Source organism: Sardina pilchardus, chromosome 15, assembly GCF_963854185.1.
Source record: "Sardina pilchardus chromosome 15, fSarPil1.1, whole genome shotgun sequence".
In the NCBI taxonomy this organism is placed as follows: domain Eukaryota; kingdom Metazoa; phylum Chordata; class Actinopteri; order Clupeiformes; family Clupeidae; genus Sardina; species Sardina pilchardus.
In genome coordinates, this window is record NC_085008.1 from 19,828,385 (window position 1) to 19,849,366 (window position 20,982).

At 39.8% G+C, this 20,982-nt stretch overlaps 2 protein-coding genes across 2 annotated transcripts; one reads left to right on the forward strand and one right to left on the reverse strand.

Moving 5' to 3' along the window:
- LOC134102083 (complement C1q tumor necrosis factor-related protein 7) lies at window positions 1-6,810 on the reverse strand. The gene is made up of 3 exons (XM_062556065.1): window positions 6,561-6,810; window positions 2,576-2,815; window positions 1-956 (listed from the first exon to the last, which is right to left on the reverse strand). The coding sequence occupies exons 2-3, from the start codon at window positions 2,805-2,807 to the stop codon at window positions 328-330; spliced, it is 861 nt and encodes a 286-aa protein (XP_062412049.1). The 5' UTR covers window positions 2,808-2,815; window positions 6,561-6,810; the 3' UTR covers window positions 1-327.
- A 2,455-nt stretch (window positions 6,811-9,265) lies between these two features.
- On the forward strand, window positions 9,266-19,292 carry LOC134102472 (calcium-activated chloride channel regulator 1-like). Its single transcript, XM_062556579.1, has 13 exons — window positions 9,266-9,421; window positions 9,545-9,682; window positions 9,810-9,957; window positions 10,284-10,392; window positions 12,268-12,436; window positions 12,561-12,785; window positions 12,921-13,053; window positions 15,199-15,305; window positions 15,566-15,781; window positions 16,008-16,275; window positions 16,606-16,767; window positions 17,586-17,816; window positions 17,996-19,292. Exons 1-13 carry the CDS (start codon window positions 9,266-9,268, stop codon window positions 18,349-18,351), a joined length of 2,418 nt encoding a protein of 805 aa, XP_062412563.1. The 3' UTR covers window positions 18,352-19,292.
- The last annotated feature ends 1,690 nt before the right edge of the window (window positions 19,293-20,982 follow it).

Below are 20,982 nucleotides of genomic sequence, written 5' to 3' on the forward strand. Positions count from 1 at the left end.
AAATACACCTTTATTAAAACATTTATGATAGTTCCTGTACAAATGGACAATACTTGATGGATGTACAGTTGGTAATAGCAATAGATCCAATACATCCATAAGATATTGTCATCAACATACACTCAACTAAAATAAATTATCTTAATATACAGTATAAAAACATAGTTTACCCTGAATAATATGCTATATCAAATGAATACAATCACTATATCAGTACAATTACAATAAATAATTCTTTACTTGAAACCTTGGATGGTTTTGAGGTTATATTTCCATTTTACAATAGACAGTTTCCCCCTCCAATTGCAGTTCAGTATGAGGTGAAAGCTACGCATAATCCTCTGCCAAGGAGTCCAAGTAGTTTGTGTCAGCATAGAGCAGGAAGCCAGAGAAGAGGCTATCTGCCCAGCCAGGATCAGAGAACAACCCATTTTGGTCTTTGTAAAAGATCTCCAACCACACCTCATCCTCTGGACTGAGATACATCAAGGTAGAACCCGAGGCCACGTCATGGTTTCCTGTGTTCGCGTCGAAGGTCTTGATCCGATATTCCCCATTCTTCACCAGACCTATCGCCAAGTGCTTGTTGGCCAGTGTAATGTCATAGGAAAAATAATAGACGCCCGGGTAAGCTCCGATGAATTTGCCCGTCTGTGGGTTATAGTGATCGCCCTCGTTGAAGAGGACCTTGTTGAATTTTATGGGAATCTTCTCGGCAGGGTAGCTGCTAGTGATGCCAACGGAGAAGGCTGACTTGGGCACCAGGCTTCCACACTTGCAGATGCCTGCCGTCCCCGGGGGACCCCGTTGGCCCCTGTCCCCCTTTACACCCAGAGGCCCCAGGGGGCCGTCAGGACCCAGGTTTCCACAATCGCCAGCTGGGCCCCTTTTGCCTTGGGGGCCCCTTTCTCCACGCTCCCCCATCTTACCAGTAGGGCCGACTCGTCCTTTTGTCCCTGGAACATAAATGGAAAAGGTGTATGCATGGACTTGTTACTTTGTCAGAATTAATTTGCTTAATAATAATAATAATAATAATAATAATACATTTTATTTATATTGCACTTTACTTCAAATCAATGATCTCAAAGTGCTACAATGCACGCGCACAAAAAAAAGAAGATAAAAGTAACATCATAAAAGAATGTAAAACTAGCATGTAAAATAACCTAAAACTAGCTTATTACTTGAAAGCCTACTTTCTACACATGATAACTGAGTTAGCAGATAAAGAAAGCATGGTAAACAAATGGACATAATATTTAAATATTCTTGTTCCACTTATCAGTATAACTCTATGGAATTCTAAAACTTTTGTCAGAACTACCCACGACACAGATATAGCCTTATAATTACAATGGAAAGAAATGAACAAATGAACTCTAGTGTGAAAGTTCTTCATTCAAAATGATATCATGACATTTTCCACCTAAACATAAAGTAATATTATTGTTTCCACCAACTTCAAGTCCTAGCATGTTTGGACCATGGAAGGAATGAATACAATGAATGGAATGAATGAATAGTGTGTGTGTGTGTGTGTGTGTGTGTGAGAGAGAGAGGGAGAGAGAGAGAGAGATTCTCTCAAGAGATTCAGTGTTGTCCCAGAAACCAAAAGCATCAGTCTCTGCAAAATGCAATTCAAATAAGGTGTTAGTTACTGTACGTTCACACCGCCGCCGACCTGAGCTTCCAAAGATACGGGAAGTAATTAATTTTCAATGGAAGCCGGCTTCTCTCAGCTGCAAGCAGTGGCAAGTCGCGTTTTGGGCATCTTGAGCAACTGGAGCGCCAACCAAAAAGTTGAAATGTATGGTAATGAGCAATGACGTGGTTCAAACGACCAGCAACGAACATGATCGAACATAGAATGCTGCCACGAGCGGCCAAAGCGTCCAAAGCTTCCCACGGCGTCCTTGGCAGGGCGTCCAGAGCTTCTTGGAAGCTCAAGTCGGCGGCGGTGTGTACAGTGTACAGTATGAATGCATCACTTTTGTCTTTTTTCAATCTATGTCCATCAGAACTGTTGCTCATAAAATGAATGTAAAGGTCAAATACTCATTCGATCCCTGTTTTGGTAGAATGGTAGAAAATGTGGACGGGGGGGGTGTCTTGAGTAAGGCTCGTTAAGGGCATGTTCTGACATAGACCAGTATCACCTGGATACTCCTGCTATGGAATAACATTAAAACTGATTAATAGTCTAGTGTTTAACTACAATCGGCAATCTGTTTTTTTTTTTTTTTTAAATAGTAATCCTGTGTGAGTATTTAGATGTACAGTAGGCCTAGTGTGAGTGTTGAGACTGACCAAATTGTGCATTATGATGATTGCTTTCTTATTCATTTCGCTACCATATGACAACTTACATAAATCAGTTATTACAAGGGCCAGTCTACCTGGAGCAATTCAGGGTGAAGTGCCTTGCTCAAGGGCACAACGGTAGTAGCCATGGAAAACAAACTCACAACCAAGCCCAGTTCCTTATCCACTATGCTACCACACACCACCTATAATGCTTGTGCTAAGCTAACCAGAGGTTGCACTGACTGACGTATGGTTGATGATGCCATACCTACTTCCCCCTTCTGTCCTTTCTCCCCCCTCCGGCCGTCCCTGCCGTCTCTGCCCGGGATCCCGTTGAAGCCGTCGTCCCCCGGCGGGCCCGGAAGGCCAGGTTTACCTGGCGCTCCAGGTAAGCCGGGGACACTGCAGATGTAACGGGGTGAGGTCACCCGAGGTTTGGTGTTCAGCAGCTGCCCAGTCACGCACTGAAACAAACAGACCACACCCACAAGGACCCACATCCTTAGGCCTGCAACGGGGGAAGAGAGAGAAAAGTCACATGGCGCTCCATCCACAAGACCACTAAGAATTTGATAAGGTTTTAACTGTTTAACTGTTTTAAGTGGCGGCCACAGCGCTTCCAGCCAAGTAAGTGCTGCAGAGGCAGAGAGGGTAAAAGCGGAACATAGTGATGAAGGATCTTTGGTAGATGCCTGTAAGCCACCAGGGCCTTCTACCCTCATGTTATCCTCGGGGTAGTCAAAAAGTGAAGCAACAGCGAGCCTTTGGGCTGCTGACACTGGATGGGCAATATTGCCAGCCAGGGGTCCAGGGTTCATAAAGGGGTGTGGGGGGTGGGATTGTTTTGTAGGGCTTTTGATGATGGTTATTACACTCTTGTTAAGTACCATGCCACAAACAAACTGGGAAACAATGTGAATTATAATCATTTTCTGAGAGTTTATTTAGCTGGGGTCAAATTGACCCCAAGGATAACGATCAGTAAGATTTGTAGGTAACATAAGGGTTAAGCAGGGTTAGAGAAGAGGGGAGTTTTTTGTTTTTCATACCGGTGAAAAAGTGTTTTATGATTTAGATTGAGGTCCATGTTGAATTCCAATTTGTACTTACAAATGTTTTTATCCCTTGAGGTTTTTTGACTTTCTAAACGTGTTAAAAATGTGCTAAACAAACTTTTGTTTGAATTGGATGGACTACACTGTCAGCTTGATGGATATTTGTGAGCCAAAAGAACATTTCAGAGCTCACACACAAATGATAAGAACAGTATCTGAAATGACAAGTCTGCTTGCTTCTGGATATTTCAAAATTCCAGACAAAAATAAGGTGAACATAAAAACTAATGTAGCTTTATATGCTGTTGCTTTGGAACTGATATGTCATACATGGTAATGCTATTAATGTCATTCTAATACATTAATCTGTCATTCTAATACCTAAACTGTCTAGGAGTACACATAAGATTTGTGATATTGACAAGACGCCATGTTTTCTCACTCACAAAAACACACTTTGTCCTGAGCAAGGGAAGCAACGCATCTTTAAAAACATATGAAATCCAGACTCAGAGCTCCTAAGGACATCTCCCAGTGTTCATAAACAAGATGCCTCACTCGGGCCGACAAAGGAGACAGTCTGCTCATAAAAAAACATGTGCCGGGATGACGTCCCACGTCTCAGTGCTCACCAAAGACATTCAGTGTGGAGGACAGATGGAAGATTCGCATCCTAATTCAGGAGAGCTGGATATACCGCTGGGAAATGTTTTTCACAACACAAGCTCAGGGTATGCAAGCAATTAACAGTCTCTGATCTATACCACCCCCACCCCCAAACACACACGCATGCATGCACACACACACACACACACACACACACACACACACACACACACACACCGACCCCTCAAATTCCCTCTTCCCTGGATGTGCTCATGTAATAGCCTTTAAACTGCAATAACTTACAGTCCCTCTGTCTTTTGTCAGTCAGGTCTACCTCTTTATATAACAGTGAGGAAACAAGGCACCCCTCATGCTGACCCCTGTGTTAATGTGCGTTCTGTGCGCACACGTCCAGGGAGAATAGCCAACACTGGGCTCTTGCAGTCTGCCTCCCGATGCATTCCACAGTCATGATGTAACAGCCAAATAATTGTGTCAGAGACAAACTTGGTCGTGAGATCTGCCTCTACAGATCCAGGGGCTCAAACATGGAAATATGAACGTCAGCTCACTCACATGTAGAGGCACACAGAGACACACACACACACACACACACACACACACACACACACACACACACACACACACACACGACACACACACACACACACACACACACACACACACACACACACACACAAACACACACACACACACACACACACACACACACACACACAGATCAAGGGACTGAAACCTGGAAATGTATGGAAACAAACACAAAAACAAGCACAAGCACATATGCACGCACGCATGCATACACGTACCCACACACACATACACAGACACACACACAGCTATGAGACTGTGGTGGGGGTTGTAATTATCCATTTAAGAATGGATGTTTTGCAAGTTTTCAACCCCTGCACTTTCTGGACCTTTAATAGTCCAGTTCAAATGGCACTTTAAGATGACCTCATGAACAATAAACTCTAGAATGTCACCTCTGAGAGAAGCAGATGAAGCTGAAAGATTTCACAACCTTACACTAGCCTAATTAATTCCATATGGTCGTTCTTGTTAAAGAATGGTGATGATGATGAACAAGTTGTGACATTGTCTTATTTTTCAAAGGGTACGAATTAATGCTTAAAACAACTAGGCAATGCATGTAAAGTGTTGTAGACAGACAGGGATGATTATGTGATCAAAAACTGAAAAAGATTTGCGATGTGCGATCCGAATGAGCTGACTGCTAATTTTATGTGTTTATTATAGTTTGTTATAGTATTTGGCAGATGCTAAGATACCCTGTTGAAAGAACTTGACTGAACTGACTTCTTGAAAAGTTGCCAAAAATATAACCTTGATGATTATTCATTTCACAAGAGTGTTTACAAGCCCAACCAGAAGAAACTGATTTTCTTGAACAAAAATACCAGCATTGTTTTGTATTTTCTGGCTTTGACATTTCTTACAAATAACAAATACTTAAATCCCCGAGGAATTATGTCAGATTCAGACATATTTTAGTACATAGGTTGTTTAGATACCCAAGCAGCGGCAAAATGAGAAACAGAGAGAAATAGCAGGGCAGGGTTTGGGGTGTCTGGGAAACTTCTGTCAGTAATGTGAATGCATCCCTCTGTGCATATTCTGTTTCCATGACTACACAGAAATGTTTTGACGAGTAGAGTGGGGAAGATGTCACAGATGCTGTCTAAATAGGGCCTAGATGTTTTTGGACTGACAATAGATGGCACACACACACAGGCATGAACGTACATATGGACACACAAACACACACACACACACACACTCAGAATTAATGGGTTGCATCTGCTTAAGTGATTTTCACAAGGGACACATGTTCCTGATTTAAAGACTGTAAACATTAATAAGCTGTGTTTTCAGACCATTTGATTTTAATTCACAGTGTGTGACCTTCTGTCATATCTGTCATTAGACAGTTATGTTAAAAAATATGTTTATAAAGTTACTCTCTACATATTTTGCAGAGTTTAGATATACAACCACTAAAAAAACTTAAAGAAAGCCTTCACCTAATTGTACTTACTTACTTATTACTTATTAGCTATGAAGAAATAAAATCATGCTTTAGTTATGGTCATACAAATCACTTCATAAAGAGTTATAAGTAAACATGTAGAGTAACATGCAGGTGATGTCTTGTTATGAGAATCATTTCACAATAGCATTATTTTAAAACAAGGGGAATATTGATCAATTGAACAAATTAAATATTGAACAACTAGAACAAATGCAACTGTTGTTGTTGTAGTTTATATTTTATATTTTATGTTCTCATGATTTGCAGGAGCTGCAATGTTGAACATTTTGTACTGTAAATATTTTGTGTGTGGCTTAATGAATGTCTTGGTTGTACACAGTAGTATGATAACAAAATCCTTTAAAGGTTTTCCTGAGGCTCTGGTAAATAAACATACAGGGGAAGACAGAATACACATAGTACAGATAGTCTTGCCCTTTACCCCTACAAAGTGCTGTATCCCTACACACACCAGTTGCAAGCACATTTTTAAAGAATGTCAGAAAATCCATCCGTCTTACCTTGTTAAAAGTGTGCTGTCTGCAATCAGTCGCTGATGATGCTGTTGCTGTCTTGATTGTTTTGATGTCTGTTTTCAGTCTTCTGACATGTAATTTCCATGGCAATAAGATATATGAGTCCCTTTACTCGTCCTGCTCAGTCCATCAGTCCCTCTTCTTTCCCACTGTCTGTCTCTGTGCGCTTAACATCTGTGCTTATGTGGCTGGGTGTCTGTGAGCACAGATCTGCTAGTGCACTATGCACTGTGTGTGCGTATGTGTGTGTGTGTGTGTGTGTGTGTGTGTGTGTGTGTGTGTGTGTGAGACTGTATTGTAAAGTCACCGCCACAGAGCCTTCTCATCCCTCACTCCTCTCTCTCTCTCTCTCCTTCAGCCCCTCACTCTCTCATTCACTCTCTCCCTCCCTTCTCTAGCTCTCCCACTCTCTCTCTCCCTCCCTCTTCATTCACGCTCGTTCCCATGCAGACGATAAGAGGCAGAACAAATGTATAGCAGGAAACCATTGTTTGACCAAATCTCTGTTTGAAAACCTCTGAAGTATGAATAGTCTAACATTATAACAGTACATACTAGATACATTCTCCACTTCATAACAAAGCATTCCAATGGTTACTGATAGACCTCTGTGTATCATGCAGCGCTGGCAGCTCCACATGTGTGCACCTTAAGCCTTTTTCAGGGAAGCATAGAGATATCCATTTAAAAATAAATAAATAAATAAATAAATCAATAATAATACAAAAAAAAACCTTGGATGTGGTTTGTTCTCTCAGATCTGATACTCCAGACAGACAGACATACATAACAGACAGACATAATTAGACTGGATCGTATTGATAGTACTTCAAATCTGTTTCCGTTCACATTTGTGTCAACATAATGTTCATAGGCATCATTTAGTATTAGTCAAGTATTACGTACAACACTTATCTTTGCTGCCCTCTTGTGGTCACAGAGAGAAATGCTACTGATCAGGGTTATGCAATATATGGACAGCTCAGACTGGGTCCAATTTCCTTCCTGAACATATCATAAGCCCAAGGAGTTTGGAAAGTCCCTTTTACGAGTGTTTAATGATTTTCGGAGCATTTCCCAAAACCCTTGTTGATCCAGAATGGACTTCAGTAAGTCAGCATTTTCAATTGCAATGGCAAAGAAGACACAAGTGCCGTTGGAGGTATAAGGAGATATTTCAGTTGTATGGGGGAGTGTGTGTGTGTGTGTGTGTGTGTGTGTGTGTGTGTGTGTGTGTGTAAAGTTATTATGATAGCTTTATTAAATAGTGGCCTAATACTGCATGCAGCAACTGTTTTTTTTTAGCTTAAATGAATGCAGCAAAAACATCAGCTACCAAGCACAGAAAGGATAACCTCATAAATATGATTTTATACAGCAAAAATATGTATATGTATTTCTAACTTTCTATATAACTTTTCATTTTAGCAGCTTTACTTTGTATCCCATTGTTATGATTTATCTCATAATTGTGTTGCTATATTGTCTGTTATACAGCCTATACTTCACATGAAACATAAACATATAACCTTTTCATATTTCATCAAGCTTTAGTTTGTATTATTAAAACATTCCTTGCAGATTTGTCTGAAAAGTGTAAACATGTTTGGTACTGCCCAACCAAGTGTCTCTAAAGGCAAAGATCTTGGTTGAAGCATTGAGATGATCATCATTAAAACATTAAAAAAATGTTTGTCATGTACAATTTGTAATGTGAATTGATATGCCCCCTCAGCAGTGACAGGCCACTCAAACCAGAAAGCTGCTGATGTCACTGCAACTCTGGTGGTTTACGCAGCCGCCACTCAGAGGGGATCATCTGTTATAGCGGCCGATGTTACTGCCACGTCTGTCTGAGTCTGAAACTGGGCATGGATGGGTATGATAACAAACTGCTGTTGGAGTAGATTATATCTCAATAAGGAAGAAAATCTATACAATGAGTCATTTTGCATGTACAGTATATAGATAGATAGATAGATAGATAGATAGATAGATAGATAGATACTTTATTGATCCCCAAGGGGAAATTCAAGTATATGGCTTTATGACATAATGGCATCTAACTGGAGAATGATTGCGATAACGGTTATGGTTACCTAGCACATGCTGCTAGGTGACTCACAAATATAACATAATGACATCTAACTGGAAAATGTTGTGTTTGGTTGTAGGTGACAACATCCTGTCTCAGTGTATGTAGGCTAATCCTCTTTTCAACAAGTGCTGATACTTTGAAGATGATGATCAAGATAGACAGTGAATCAATTGTGCAAGTGATGAAGAAAAGAAATACACATGAATTAAAAGCAAAAACAAAACAAAAACATCTTATTGTGGAAGGAATGCTTGTATTATTCAAATAACTCATGAAAAAGATATATCGCTCCCAACTAAAAACATAGCACCCCTATGTGTGTTATACAGTCTGCATCAGTGCATGTTTGATTAATAAGGCTTGTATATCTGTAAAGCTGTACTGTAGACAAATAGTTAATTTAGGTAAATCATTTCTAATGATTCATAGGTAGGTGTGACCATACAAGTACGGGAAACACATAAGGAGGGGAAAAGAACCTTTACGAGAAACATAGTGCACTTTGGACGGTGTTATTTCCGATGAACCTTGTACATTTGATGAACCTTAAATACTCAACATTTTGAACATTGCTTACAGACGTGTGATAGCCATGGATCTGCAAACATCAGGATTGTTCTTTGTCATCTTCTTCTCTTGCACGTTGGGAATACAGTTGGATGAACATGGGTACAGAGGTGTTCTCATTGCCATCAACCCAGCTGTCCCTGAAAAACCAGATGGTGAAAAACTCCTTTTGAATATTGAGGTGACCATCTTTGATGCAATAGCAAATAATATTTGTTTCATGTGAATTAATGTAATATTTGAATATCAGTATTAGTCTATCTGAATATCCTTGTTGGGGTTTTCCTCCCTTTGTCTATTTCAGGATATGATAAAAGATGCATCTATGGTTTTAAGCAAAACTGCTGGGGGCAGGTTTCATTTCAAGGAAGTGACCATATTAGTTCCTTCAAACTGGGAAAACAAAGGCTACAAAAATGCCAGAACTGAGAGGTATGACAAGGTATGGTGGAAAACATTAATCTCTACATATTCATTTTTGTTCAGTGGAGCAGATATCTTTACTTACAGTAATTGTCAAACATCCAAAGAACCCATATCAGTGTTGATGTAAAGTCATGTTGTTTCAGGCCCATGTCATTATTGATGAGCCAAACCCTGCATATGGAGATGAGCCCTACACTCTCCAGTACGGCCAATGTGGAGATGAGGGCCAGTACATCCATCTCACCCCAGACTTCCTGCTAGACAAGCTTGTCGACGTGTATGGAGGAAAAAGTAAGTTCAATGGCTGTGCTGATGGGGGTTGATGGGGGGGGGGGGGGTCATTTATAAGCTCCTTGCTTCTCCTAGTTATCGTCATCCTGGTGGGTAGAGGGTATTATCGGGTCTATCTCTCTCTCTCTCTCTCTCTCTCTGTGTGTGTGTGTGTGTGTGTGTGTGTGTGTGTGTGTGTGTGTGTGTGTGTGTGTGTGTGTGTGCCCATTGTCATAGCTAGGAAAATTCTGATTCCAAATTAGTTTTCATTCATTTCACATTTTCCTACAGGTTAGAGGGTCATCGTACCTGATATAATGTCTGTTCCTTATTGTGCCAACTTACAGGTAAAGTGTTTGTGCATGAATGGGCACATCTGCGATGGGGTTTGTATGACGAGTATAGTGATGAGGAGCCATTCTATCTGTCTGGAAAGGGTAACGTTGAGGCAACAAGGTAACAGATATTTTAAGACTGCATCATCTGTTTCACTTTCACTGTTTCACTGTCAAAAAATATGAAGACGACAGTCAAAATTGTGTCATAGAGGTTTTTCTCATCCTATTCTGTGATTAGTCAACATGAATATTTTTTTCAAACAACCTAAAGTACCTAAAGTAGAGCATCTTTAGAATTATATTCTTCAGTTTTTTTACTGTGTTTGTTACATGTTTGGCACTGTATATTTGTAAAGAAATATTTGTTTGTGAGAAGCAGTTGGATATAGGCCCTTAAATGGAGTACTATGAAAGAGTGAAGAGGGATGGGCACATTATTGCTGCATGGTTATACATACATGGTTATATAGGTTGTTGACCTATATAAGTTGACAATATGTTGGACACCAGTGCACATGTACTCCACGACTTGGTGTGCTTATTGCTGATAAAGTATAAGGGTATTTGCCCCCGGGAGAAGTCTATGGAATCAGAATTGACTCATATGATATCTATTCTACGGCTACAGATTGGTTTTATAGCTACAATTGAATCCTTCAGTTACAATTATTCTACCATCATAAAAATATTTCACACTTCCACATTAATGCTCTACGCACAAAAAGCTGACCTACAGTTAAAAATCTTTTCTGCGGGTACACAGACTTTTGTGCCCCCTTGGGGCAGTTACAAATTCTTATTTTAATTTCTGTGGAAAGTAACTACTCATCCCATCAGCCATTTACTTTTACTGTTGTTGTTTTACCTTAACTTATCTTATCCTAAAACTTATCTTGATAATACTGCCTGACGATAAGGAAAATGGAGGTGCTGGTGTTGCCACTGCACACCTGGAATGCCTGGTATTGCACAATATAAGATTGTTGTCAGGGTAGGACGTCTAGAGAATCAAGAGCAAGAGACTCAAGAAAGTATAAAGTTTGTTCCCTAAATGGGACAAAAACAGAGCAATTTACTCATAGAAGTAGGCCTATCTGGATATTTGGCTATAATTTAACTAGCCTGGGTGCCAGCCGAATGTAGCCTCGTCCACAACATTATAGGTCAGGAAGTTCGGTCTGGCATTGCTCCGTTGTGACGCAACTACTGTATGCTCGAACCAAAGCTTTATACGATGATGGACAGATGATCAACAGTAACATAATCAACCACATCACCAAAGAGCGCTTGGGTTGAATTCATGCTGCTCTGATTGGTTGTAGGTCTCCAATTGAGTGAAGAGGCATTTTTTTCCTGGTTCGGTTGACTATCATTTAAAAACAAATGTGCTTGAACTCACAAAGGGGTGAAAATTAAACTGGGAGCACTTCATAGGTTCAGGTCTGACTGAAACAAAGTGACCATCATTCAATCAACTATGTCAGTCCTAGACTGGTGTGGTACATGCATGCAGCCCCTTCCACACTGAAATCACTAGACACAGTTTACAAGGTAGTTATCCATGCTTTATTACTGGGGCATGGTTTTAGAGCGCACACTTGTAAACTTCATCAGATTATGGGATTGTATTCTCTTTATGGTAGGAGGGAAAGTCACTCCTTTTTATTTAAGTCATTACTAGGCAAGTAAAGACAAAAATAATCCAAATCTGTCATAATAAACAGGGATTTCAATCTCCTGAAACTCCTTAGATCAAGTTCGAACAAATTACAAGCAGTATTAAAATTAGACCAGTTTGTGTCAGTAGACCAATATAAGGGTATACAACATGGCTGTTGTGAAGTGTTCTCGTTTTGACTTTGTTTTTTGTTTTGTTTTTTTATTTATCTGTGAGAAAGTGTCAGACATTAGCTACAGTTCACACACTTTATTGCCCATCTGCATAGAAAGATCTACCTTCATAATATTTATTATAAATTATTATTCTCTTCAGGTGTAGCATCGACATTACTGGACAACAGTGTGACACATCTAAAGGTGTGTGTAAAACACCTTGTGACAAAGACCCACAAACTGGATTGCCCACCGGTGACTGCATATTTATACCCGATGCACATATATCTACACAAGAGTCAATAATGGCTTATCCCAGCTTGCATTCTGTAAGTTGACACGACATGTCTTCAAAATAAATCACCTATTGTTTAATATTTTAATGATATCAATGCACTTTGCTATTTATTGTGGTCTGTCATAAAGGGATATCACACTCTTTTCATGGTTCAGGTGGTAGATTTTTGCTCAACGGAGACTCACAATGCTGAAGCCCCAAACAGACAGAATCAGATGTGTGGTAACAGAGCAGCTCTGGACGTGATCCTCAACAGCTCTGTGGATCGTGGAACTCCAGAACCATCTTCCCCCTTCCCCAATGTGTTCCCAACTGTGTGGATCGTACAGAGGAGGGCCAGGGTTGTGTGCCTCGTCCTGGATGTATCAGGAAGCATGTCTGTAAGTGTTGTATTAATGTTTTTAGGGGTTTGGATCAGGAATTCAGGATGCATTTGATGAAGTTGTCTGTTTCCAGTGATATGTATGATATTGGAAATACAAATGCAGGCGAAAAAAGATTTGCTCTCATTTCAGGGGAAAAGGATATCGCTTTTACGACAGGCTGCAACACTGTTTCTTAAAGAGATCATTGAGGATAGAGCTCAAGTGGGAATTGTGCAGTTTCATAGTGCCGCTTTAGCTCTGAAAGGCCTGACTCTGATTGATGGTGAACAATCCAGAGAGACACTTGTCAGGGCACTTCCAACTAATGCAGGCGGTGGAACACACATTTGCCAGGGTATTAACAAAGGCCTTGAGGTAAAAAAAAAAAGTGCTTCAAAATCTTCAATATGACCCACCCATCATTATTTGACAATATCAGAATCCCCTCTTCTCTGAGGATCCAAATAATCAGTATCTTTTGCAGGTAGTTAGGGGGGATGATCAACACGCAGAGGGAGATGAGCTCATTCTTCTCACGGACGGACAAGCAAGTGACACACAGAGTTGTTTGGGGACAGTTGAAAGTAGTGGCATTATTGTGCACACTATTGCTCTGGGCCCAAGTGCAGACAAGTTACTGCAAGTTATGGCAAATAAAACAGGTAAGATGGTCAAAGTATAGCATTTAATAGCGTTCTAGCACATTTCATCCACCAATTATTATTATTATTATTATTATTATTAATATTATTATGTATTGAGTTAAAGGAATACGCCACCCAAAAATGAAATTAAGCCAGTCTCGGTTAGCCTGGTCCTAACCATCCCATAATACTACCATTTCATTTCGTATTATGGTCTGGAATTTCTTTGCTCTGAATCGCTTGCAGGAAGCGGGAAGTAACGCCCAGTTCTGGTTTGAATTGATTGGACAGCTCTCACCCAATCGGCGATAGTTACTCATAACAACATAGCGCAGGCGTTTAACGTCATCGTCACGAGCGCCCTCCCCCTTTCGCCCCCACCAACCCGTCTCTTCGTTTATTGGCTGCTTTCTGGAGGGGGGCCGTTCTGTTACAATTCTACCGAGCAGAATGCTCCACAGAGGAGCACGGCCAGACTCGTAGTGGAGGCAATCCTTGGCCGGAAGTACGTGGATGGCTCGCGAGGCTAAGTCTCGGTCACCCCCAGAGTTAGAACAGTGAAAAAAACCCGGTTAAAATCTGTCCGGGCATTGTCCTGCTTTGGGAGCAGCGTTTTTAGCTTTAGCTTAGCACAGTTGCTGTAAATGAAGGGTGTCAGTTAGCACGTCCTTCAAAAAAAGTGACCGAGACATCTACGTTTTTTTCTAAATATATCTTGGAAGCCATGTGTTAAAAACGAGTGCACATCATAATGCAAAATCAAACGAGGCTATTATCTAGGCAGATATTTACTCGGAACTATATTCGGCCTCATCACAGGCGAAGCACTGCTAGATAGGCACAAGGTTCTCATGCAGCAGCACTTGAATCCCATTCCGTGAAGTTCCAGTCGGAAGTTAGGAGTTTTCAAGTGCTACGTGAGACTAGCGGTGCTTCACCTGTGATGAGGCTGAATATAGTTCCAAGTAAATATCTGCCCAGGTAATAGCCTCGTTCGATTTTGCATTATGATTTGTACTTGTTCTGAACACACGTCTCCCAAGATATATTTAGAAAAAAAATTAGATGTCTCGGTCACTTTTTTGGAGGACGTGCTAACTGACACCCTTCATTTACAGCAACTGTGCTAAGCTAAAGCTAAAAACGCTGCTCCCAAAGCAGGACAATGCCCGGACAGATTTTAACCGGGTTTTTTTCACTATTCTAACTCTGGGGGTGACCGAGACTGGCTTAATTTCATTTTTGGGTGGCGTATTCCTTTAAGTCAAAATTAGATTTCACAAGAGATAGATACAACAACACATACATTACAATTAATGCAGTGGAAATAAGAAGACCCTGTAAATGGCAGCAATAAAGGTAATCAGTAAAATGTTCATTGATGTGAGGAAATAGGTGTGCACGCACGGCAGAATACAAACTGTTTATACTGTTTTGGCACACAGTGTCACACCTTTTCAGACTGTATACTGTAAATGTGGTCAGGAGAAATATAAACCTCTGCCCCATAAAATGCATCAAATAAAAAGTGTGCAAATAATAATTGATTTTTAGTTGTCAGGATTGTATCATATGTTGCTACAGTAATAGGATCATAAACAGCCACAGCAACGAAGAAGATTGACTAAAGAATTTGTTGGTATTTGTTGGAACCTATATCATGAGTGTGGAGGGGGGTGGGTCTGGGATGCCAAACACCACTGTTGAATGTTCTTAAATGAATGGAATGTTTTGTTGAGCTGCTGATATGATTTTGAGTCATTCTTTCTTTGTTTTTCTCAAAGGGGGGATTTTTCATCAGACATCAGACAGCATTGACTCCAATGCCTTAATAGATGCCTTTGCCTCTCTTACAACATCTGATGGAAATTTAACACAGCAAGCAATTCAGGTGAGGAAAATCAATATTTGGAAGGAGAGGTGCAAACGCACTCCAAAGTCAAGGTGCAGGCATCTAGGTTTAAAGCTTATGGAGTGAGAGAGAGATGCCACACACTGCGGGTTATGAGTCAGTTTTTTTTTTTTTTTTTTAATAAAGCGGTAACATTTCGGCCTTTGGCCTTCTTCAGATTGCATGACCGAAACATTACAGTTTTTTTCATCATGAACAAGGTTTGACATCTTTACTGTATGTCTTATGTCTCTTTACAGCTTGAAAGTAATGGGACAACAACACTTGATTGGTTTAATGGAACATTTTCAGTGGACTTTACAGTTGGAAATGGTACAGTTATAACCATTATCTATCAAGCTTTCCTTCCCAGAATATCCATCAAAAGTCCAAGTGGGGGCTTGTTCAGTGGTTCACACTTCACCCATGACAGTTCCACAAGGACCTTATCTTTGAAAATACCAGGAACTGCAGAGGTAATGCATCTTTGAACAGCTATGATAGAGTATGCATGATTGATCAACAAACACCATATACGCTTTTGATCACTTTACTCATCAGCAATCTAAACTAATTCTATATAACTATATTTGATCAAACAACAATGATGGAAATCTAGATATACAGTAGATCAAAGAGAAAAGCACATAGCCTACTGTAGTTTTCTGTCAAGCACCAACAATTTGTCTCAATTTTCCTCAGCTTGGAGAATGGCATTACAGTCTACTTAATGATGGTAGCAGTGCACAGGCAATGGCAATCACTGTAACCAGCCGTGCTGCCAGTGCTGATGTGCCCCCTATCATAGTGAAAGCCCACATGGACCAGAAGTCATCTGATGGTAGCAAAGCCATGGTGGTCTATGCATCTGTCACTCAGAAGGGATTACCAGTTATAAAGGCAGATGTCATAGCCACATTAGAGTCTAACACAGAGAAGATACCGCTACAGTTGGAAGATAAAGGCACAGGTAACTGCAGGGGAATATGAAACCATAGTAGCCCTACTTTTATACCAGGGGATACTGTATAGTAACATTGTGTTAACTAATAATATGTAAAGAAGGAGGAACACCAGAGCAACACAGAATGTTTAAGAATTCTTAGTAAACATCTGTGTAGCTCCGGCGTTCCTCCTTCATTAGTTTAAGCTCGTCCCTTCCAGTTGATTCACTAGTTGTTTGCAGAAGCGCATATAGTCTACCTTTTTTTTTAATAATATGCAAATTACTTGTCAAATATTGGGAGATATTGTGGGTGTTCATCATCTCTTACGGTGCATTTATCTCCTTACACTATAGGTGCTGATGCCTTCAGGCATGATGGCATTTATTCAGCATATTTCACTGAGATGAAGACAGGAAGGTACAGCCTGAAAGTGAGAGTAACCAACCAGGAAAAAGCCAGGATCTCTACTCACAGATACAATGGAGCACCTTACATCCCTGGATATGTGGTCAACGGTAAGGAGTGAAAAAAAGGGATTAACCGAGATAGATAGATAGATAGATAGATAGATAGATAGATAGATATTCCTTATTTATCATATACTGCATATACTGTATATGTGTATACATAAATAGCAAAAATAAAAAATAAAAAATAAAAAAACTTGAAGAACTTCATAGAAAATGATCAAATTAATTTGAAAAATAATATTAGTTAAATAAATGGGCAAGAAAATAAAGCTTGTATCAGTTAAGTTTATCAAATGAAACATTAAAATGTTTACCATTTTGAATTTTTTCGTACCTTAATAGGGCAACGTATCCTGGGAGATACAACTCCAAAATACACAAAATATTTTAAAAATGAGTATGGGAATGATTTCCTTAGGTGCAAAAGAGACAAATAATAACATGAAATTATTATTTTTTTCAACTAATTTTTCACCTCTGCCTGTTTAAGGGTTAAGCAATAAGCCCCAAGAGGCCGTAGTTTACACTGATTTTAGAACAGCTAGGGGCGTTGTTAGACACGATGCGAAAGCGGAGTGCCTAAAAACCCCCTTGGCTGTTCTAAAATCAGTGTAAACTACGGTCTCAAGTGGCTTATTGCTTTTCTAAAACGGTTGCAACATCAAGACGCATCTACTCTCACTTTTGTGTAAGTTGTGTTAGGGCAGTACTAGAACTATAGAACGAAATAATGTGGTCAAGGCGTATGTTTGTGTTGAGTTTTACAACGGCATTGAACGCGATTCAGCCAATCATAATCAAGGACCGGAACTATCCTTTTAGAAAATACATCATACTAAAGTCTGTTTGATATCGCTCATCAGGCCAAGTGGTGATGAATCCCCCAAAGCCTCCTGTCAATCATGAACCAGTGGAGGTGGGGAGCTTCAGCAGGACAGCCACAGGAGAGAGTTTTGTGGTGGCGTTACCCTCAGGATCTACAGGCCCTCCACCATTTCCTCCCTGTAAGATCACAGACCTGAAGGCCAATCTGGAGGGAGACAACGTCACTCTTACCTGGACTGCTCCTGGGGCGAGCTATGACCAGGGAACAGGTGAGAGTACTCTCTCATTTTTATATATTACACTCCCTTCCCACGAATACAGTGTGCACACTAAATCATTGAGAAATTCAGTGACATTTTACAACTGGGAATCACCTTGGCATGTGAAGTAATTGAATGAATCTAGAGCCCATCCTTTATAGTTGAACGAAACACTGATATTTCTACAGCCTCGCTCTACCATATCCACTGGAGTGAAGACCTGCAGTTGCTGAGAGGGGACTTTAATGAATCTCAAGTTGTCAACACATCAGCACTGTCACCACAAGAAGCCGGCTCCATGGAGGAATACACATTCAGCTCATATCATTTCAATATCACCAATGGCACTATTGTCTTCTTTGCCATTGCAGCTGAAAATGCTAAATTTGTGCCATCCGAAATGTCAAACATTGCCCGTGTGGTCAAATTTGAACCTCCAGTACCCCAACCAACTAAGAGCATAGATATGATAGCAATTGCAGTATGTGGCACAGTGGCTGTCATTGTAGTAATGATTGCAGGAATTGTGATTGTTCATGTTTAACAGCTTTAGCAAAGTTCACAAGGTCTGTCATAAGTAAGTAGATGCAAAAAATAAATTGTAGAGCAATAAGGAATGTCTTACTCTCTGATTGAAAAGCTCTTTTTGTTTATGCATGAAAAATGTGCTACATGTATATAATTTGATGCAGTAACTGACTGTTCAAGAATGACAGTGAAGATGCACCATATCATTGTGATCACAATCACAGTGAGTGGCACATGGTGGCTGCCATTGTAGTAATAATTGCAGTTATACAGCATATTAATAGCTTTCCAGCAAAATGTAGCTTGACTTCATCAGAGTATGGCTACTCACAATTGGGAAATATTTCCTACCCGTAACAGGTGTAGATTTTGTGTTAACTTAAAATCACTGGTCCAGCTTAACCAATCACATTGATCAAGGATTCCTGTGTCATGTCTGACTTTGAGCAGTCAGGAAACAATGTATTTACCTTTGTTATATAAATGTATGTACACATTCTTCCAGCTGCAATTTTTTATGTTTACAGGCAATGTTACTATATCGTTCACCATAGCTGAAACGTAAAGGCATTATCAGAAGCCAGACTAGTATCTCGGTGAAATTAAAAGATCGGAGATAGGTGCCAGCAGCAAAAATGCACATTAGTAAAAAACTTCATGCATAGCACACACAAAGAAAAACATGTGAAACACAACACAAATGTGTGAGAATTGGACATGTGAAATAACATTGTTCACTTCCCTTGATTATAAGGCAATAATTTGACTCAGGAGTATCAATTATTTGGGTGGCTTTTCCCCTTAGATATCTCCACATAAATATCAATCTGAATATCTTTACTGTCAAAGTACAGTATTTTCTGATGTAATAGTTTGTTGTTGATGATGTTGAGGTGATTGAGCATGTTGTCTGATGTATATGCTGTGTCCATATATTAAAATGCTTTGAATTTTTCATTAGACTCTGACCATAAAGTTGTATTCATCTCTCATAGTACCTCATCTTTTATTTGAACGATTTGTTTGATTATGTTTAAATCAGGACAGAAACCAATGAGGTCAATGTGACAATGTGTAACATTTCACAACTTTTAAAGGGTGCCTTATCAAGATAGTGAAGTTCTTCTGATCACATTATTCTTTGTACTTTGTATCATAGCAATGTATGTATTCCTTATGTAAGAATATGCAGTACACCCAGTCTGAGAACATGAGATTATTGTTGAGATCTTATCAACATAACAAACTAAGGTCCATGCTGTGGCTTCACCCAGAGCCAGGAAGCAAACTGTAGTGCAAATGATACCAACCAATTGTAGAATGGGCTTTGGGTAAGCCACTGAGAACCATCCCAGGCAAGGGGGAGAGATAATTATCATACAGAACTGCCTTAAGGGCAATTCCATATCAGTTGGAACAGGTCCGACACCATGGTCCTCAGTTTTTCCTGATTTTTGGTGCACATGTTCCTCCATGTCTCATTAGAAGAAAACCAAAATTTTAGCTTGTTATCTTGTTTGGTTTCTGAAATATGGCTCTTCAAATGTGGATAGACGCATCCTAAAAAAAGGCTGAACATTCCTGTATTTAATGAGCACCACTTTTTTTTAAACCCCTCTCCTCTCTTAAGGCTACCATATTATTTTCTAAAAATTTGAACACTGGGGCAGTACCCTGTGTTGTTGTCCAAAATCACAAAGGAATTACAGTCCTTCCCACCATTGGAGACTTATTCATCGAAACAAACCCATATTTTTTTGAAAGCAATGAAAAAAAAAACCTGTTTTTGTTCTTATGGTCATGAATGGCTAGCACTCAGTTTTAAAACTCTACATAAATATAGTCCATGAGTAAGAAAACATGTTGACAAAAAATTGAGAATGTCAGTTTTCGTATTTCGAGGCTATGAGCCTTCAAAGTTGGCCAAAATGGCGTTTTTTCCTAAAAATGCCACTTTTATTGCCTTTTTCCAAGGACAAGATGAAATGCAAATCACAATGCATGCTGCATCCAACGGTAACTCCAACAGCAACCAGGAGACAATATGCTTAATGCAGAAGAAATTTGTTTAATAAGAATGAACCTCAGTTAAGGACACAGTGGGTTCAAAGGCCATCATAGCAGGGGTTATACATTTCACAGTGTTCTCCCTCAGTATCTCATCTGTCTTATATTACATTTGTAGCCTTGTGTGTGACTTGATCCACTTGGCCATTTAAGCCCCTCAATTTAGTTGCCTTTTTCATTTTTGACAACTTTTGGACATATAATGGGATACAACATTTTTATCCTATTTACAGGATGGCATTCTGATCCCTCAAACAGAAAAAAATGGGTTTACACCCCATATTGTCCTTCTAAGAGGTTCATACAAATCAAACCAACACCTCCTTCAGCAGACATTTTTTCATTTTTTCTAACTTCAGACATGTGCTGTGGGGATATTAAAATGGACAGGTAGGATCTACCACATTCACATGATCTACAAAGTGCCACACTATTGCAGAAAAAAAGAAATGTTGGATTTGCATTTCATCTTGTCCTTGGAAAAAGGCAATAAAAGTGGCATTTTTAGGAAAAAATGCCTTTTTGGCCAACTTTGAAGGCTCATAGCCTCGAAATACGAAAACTAACATTCTCATTTTTT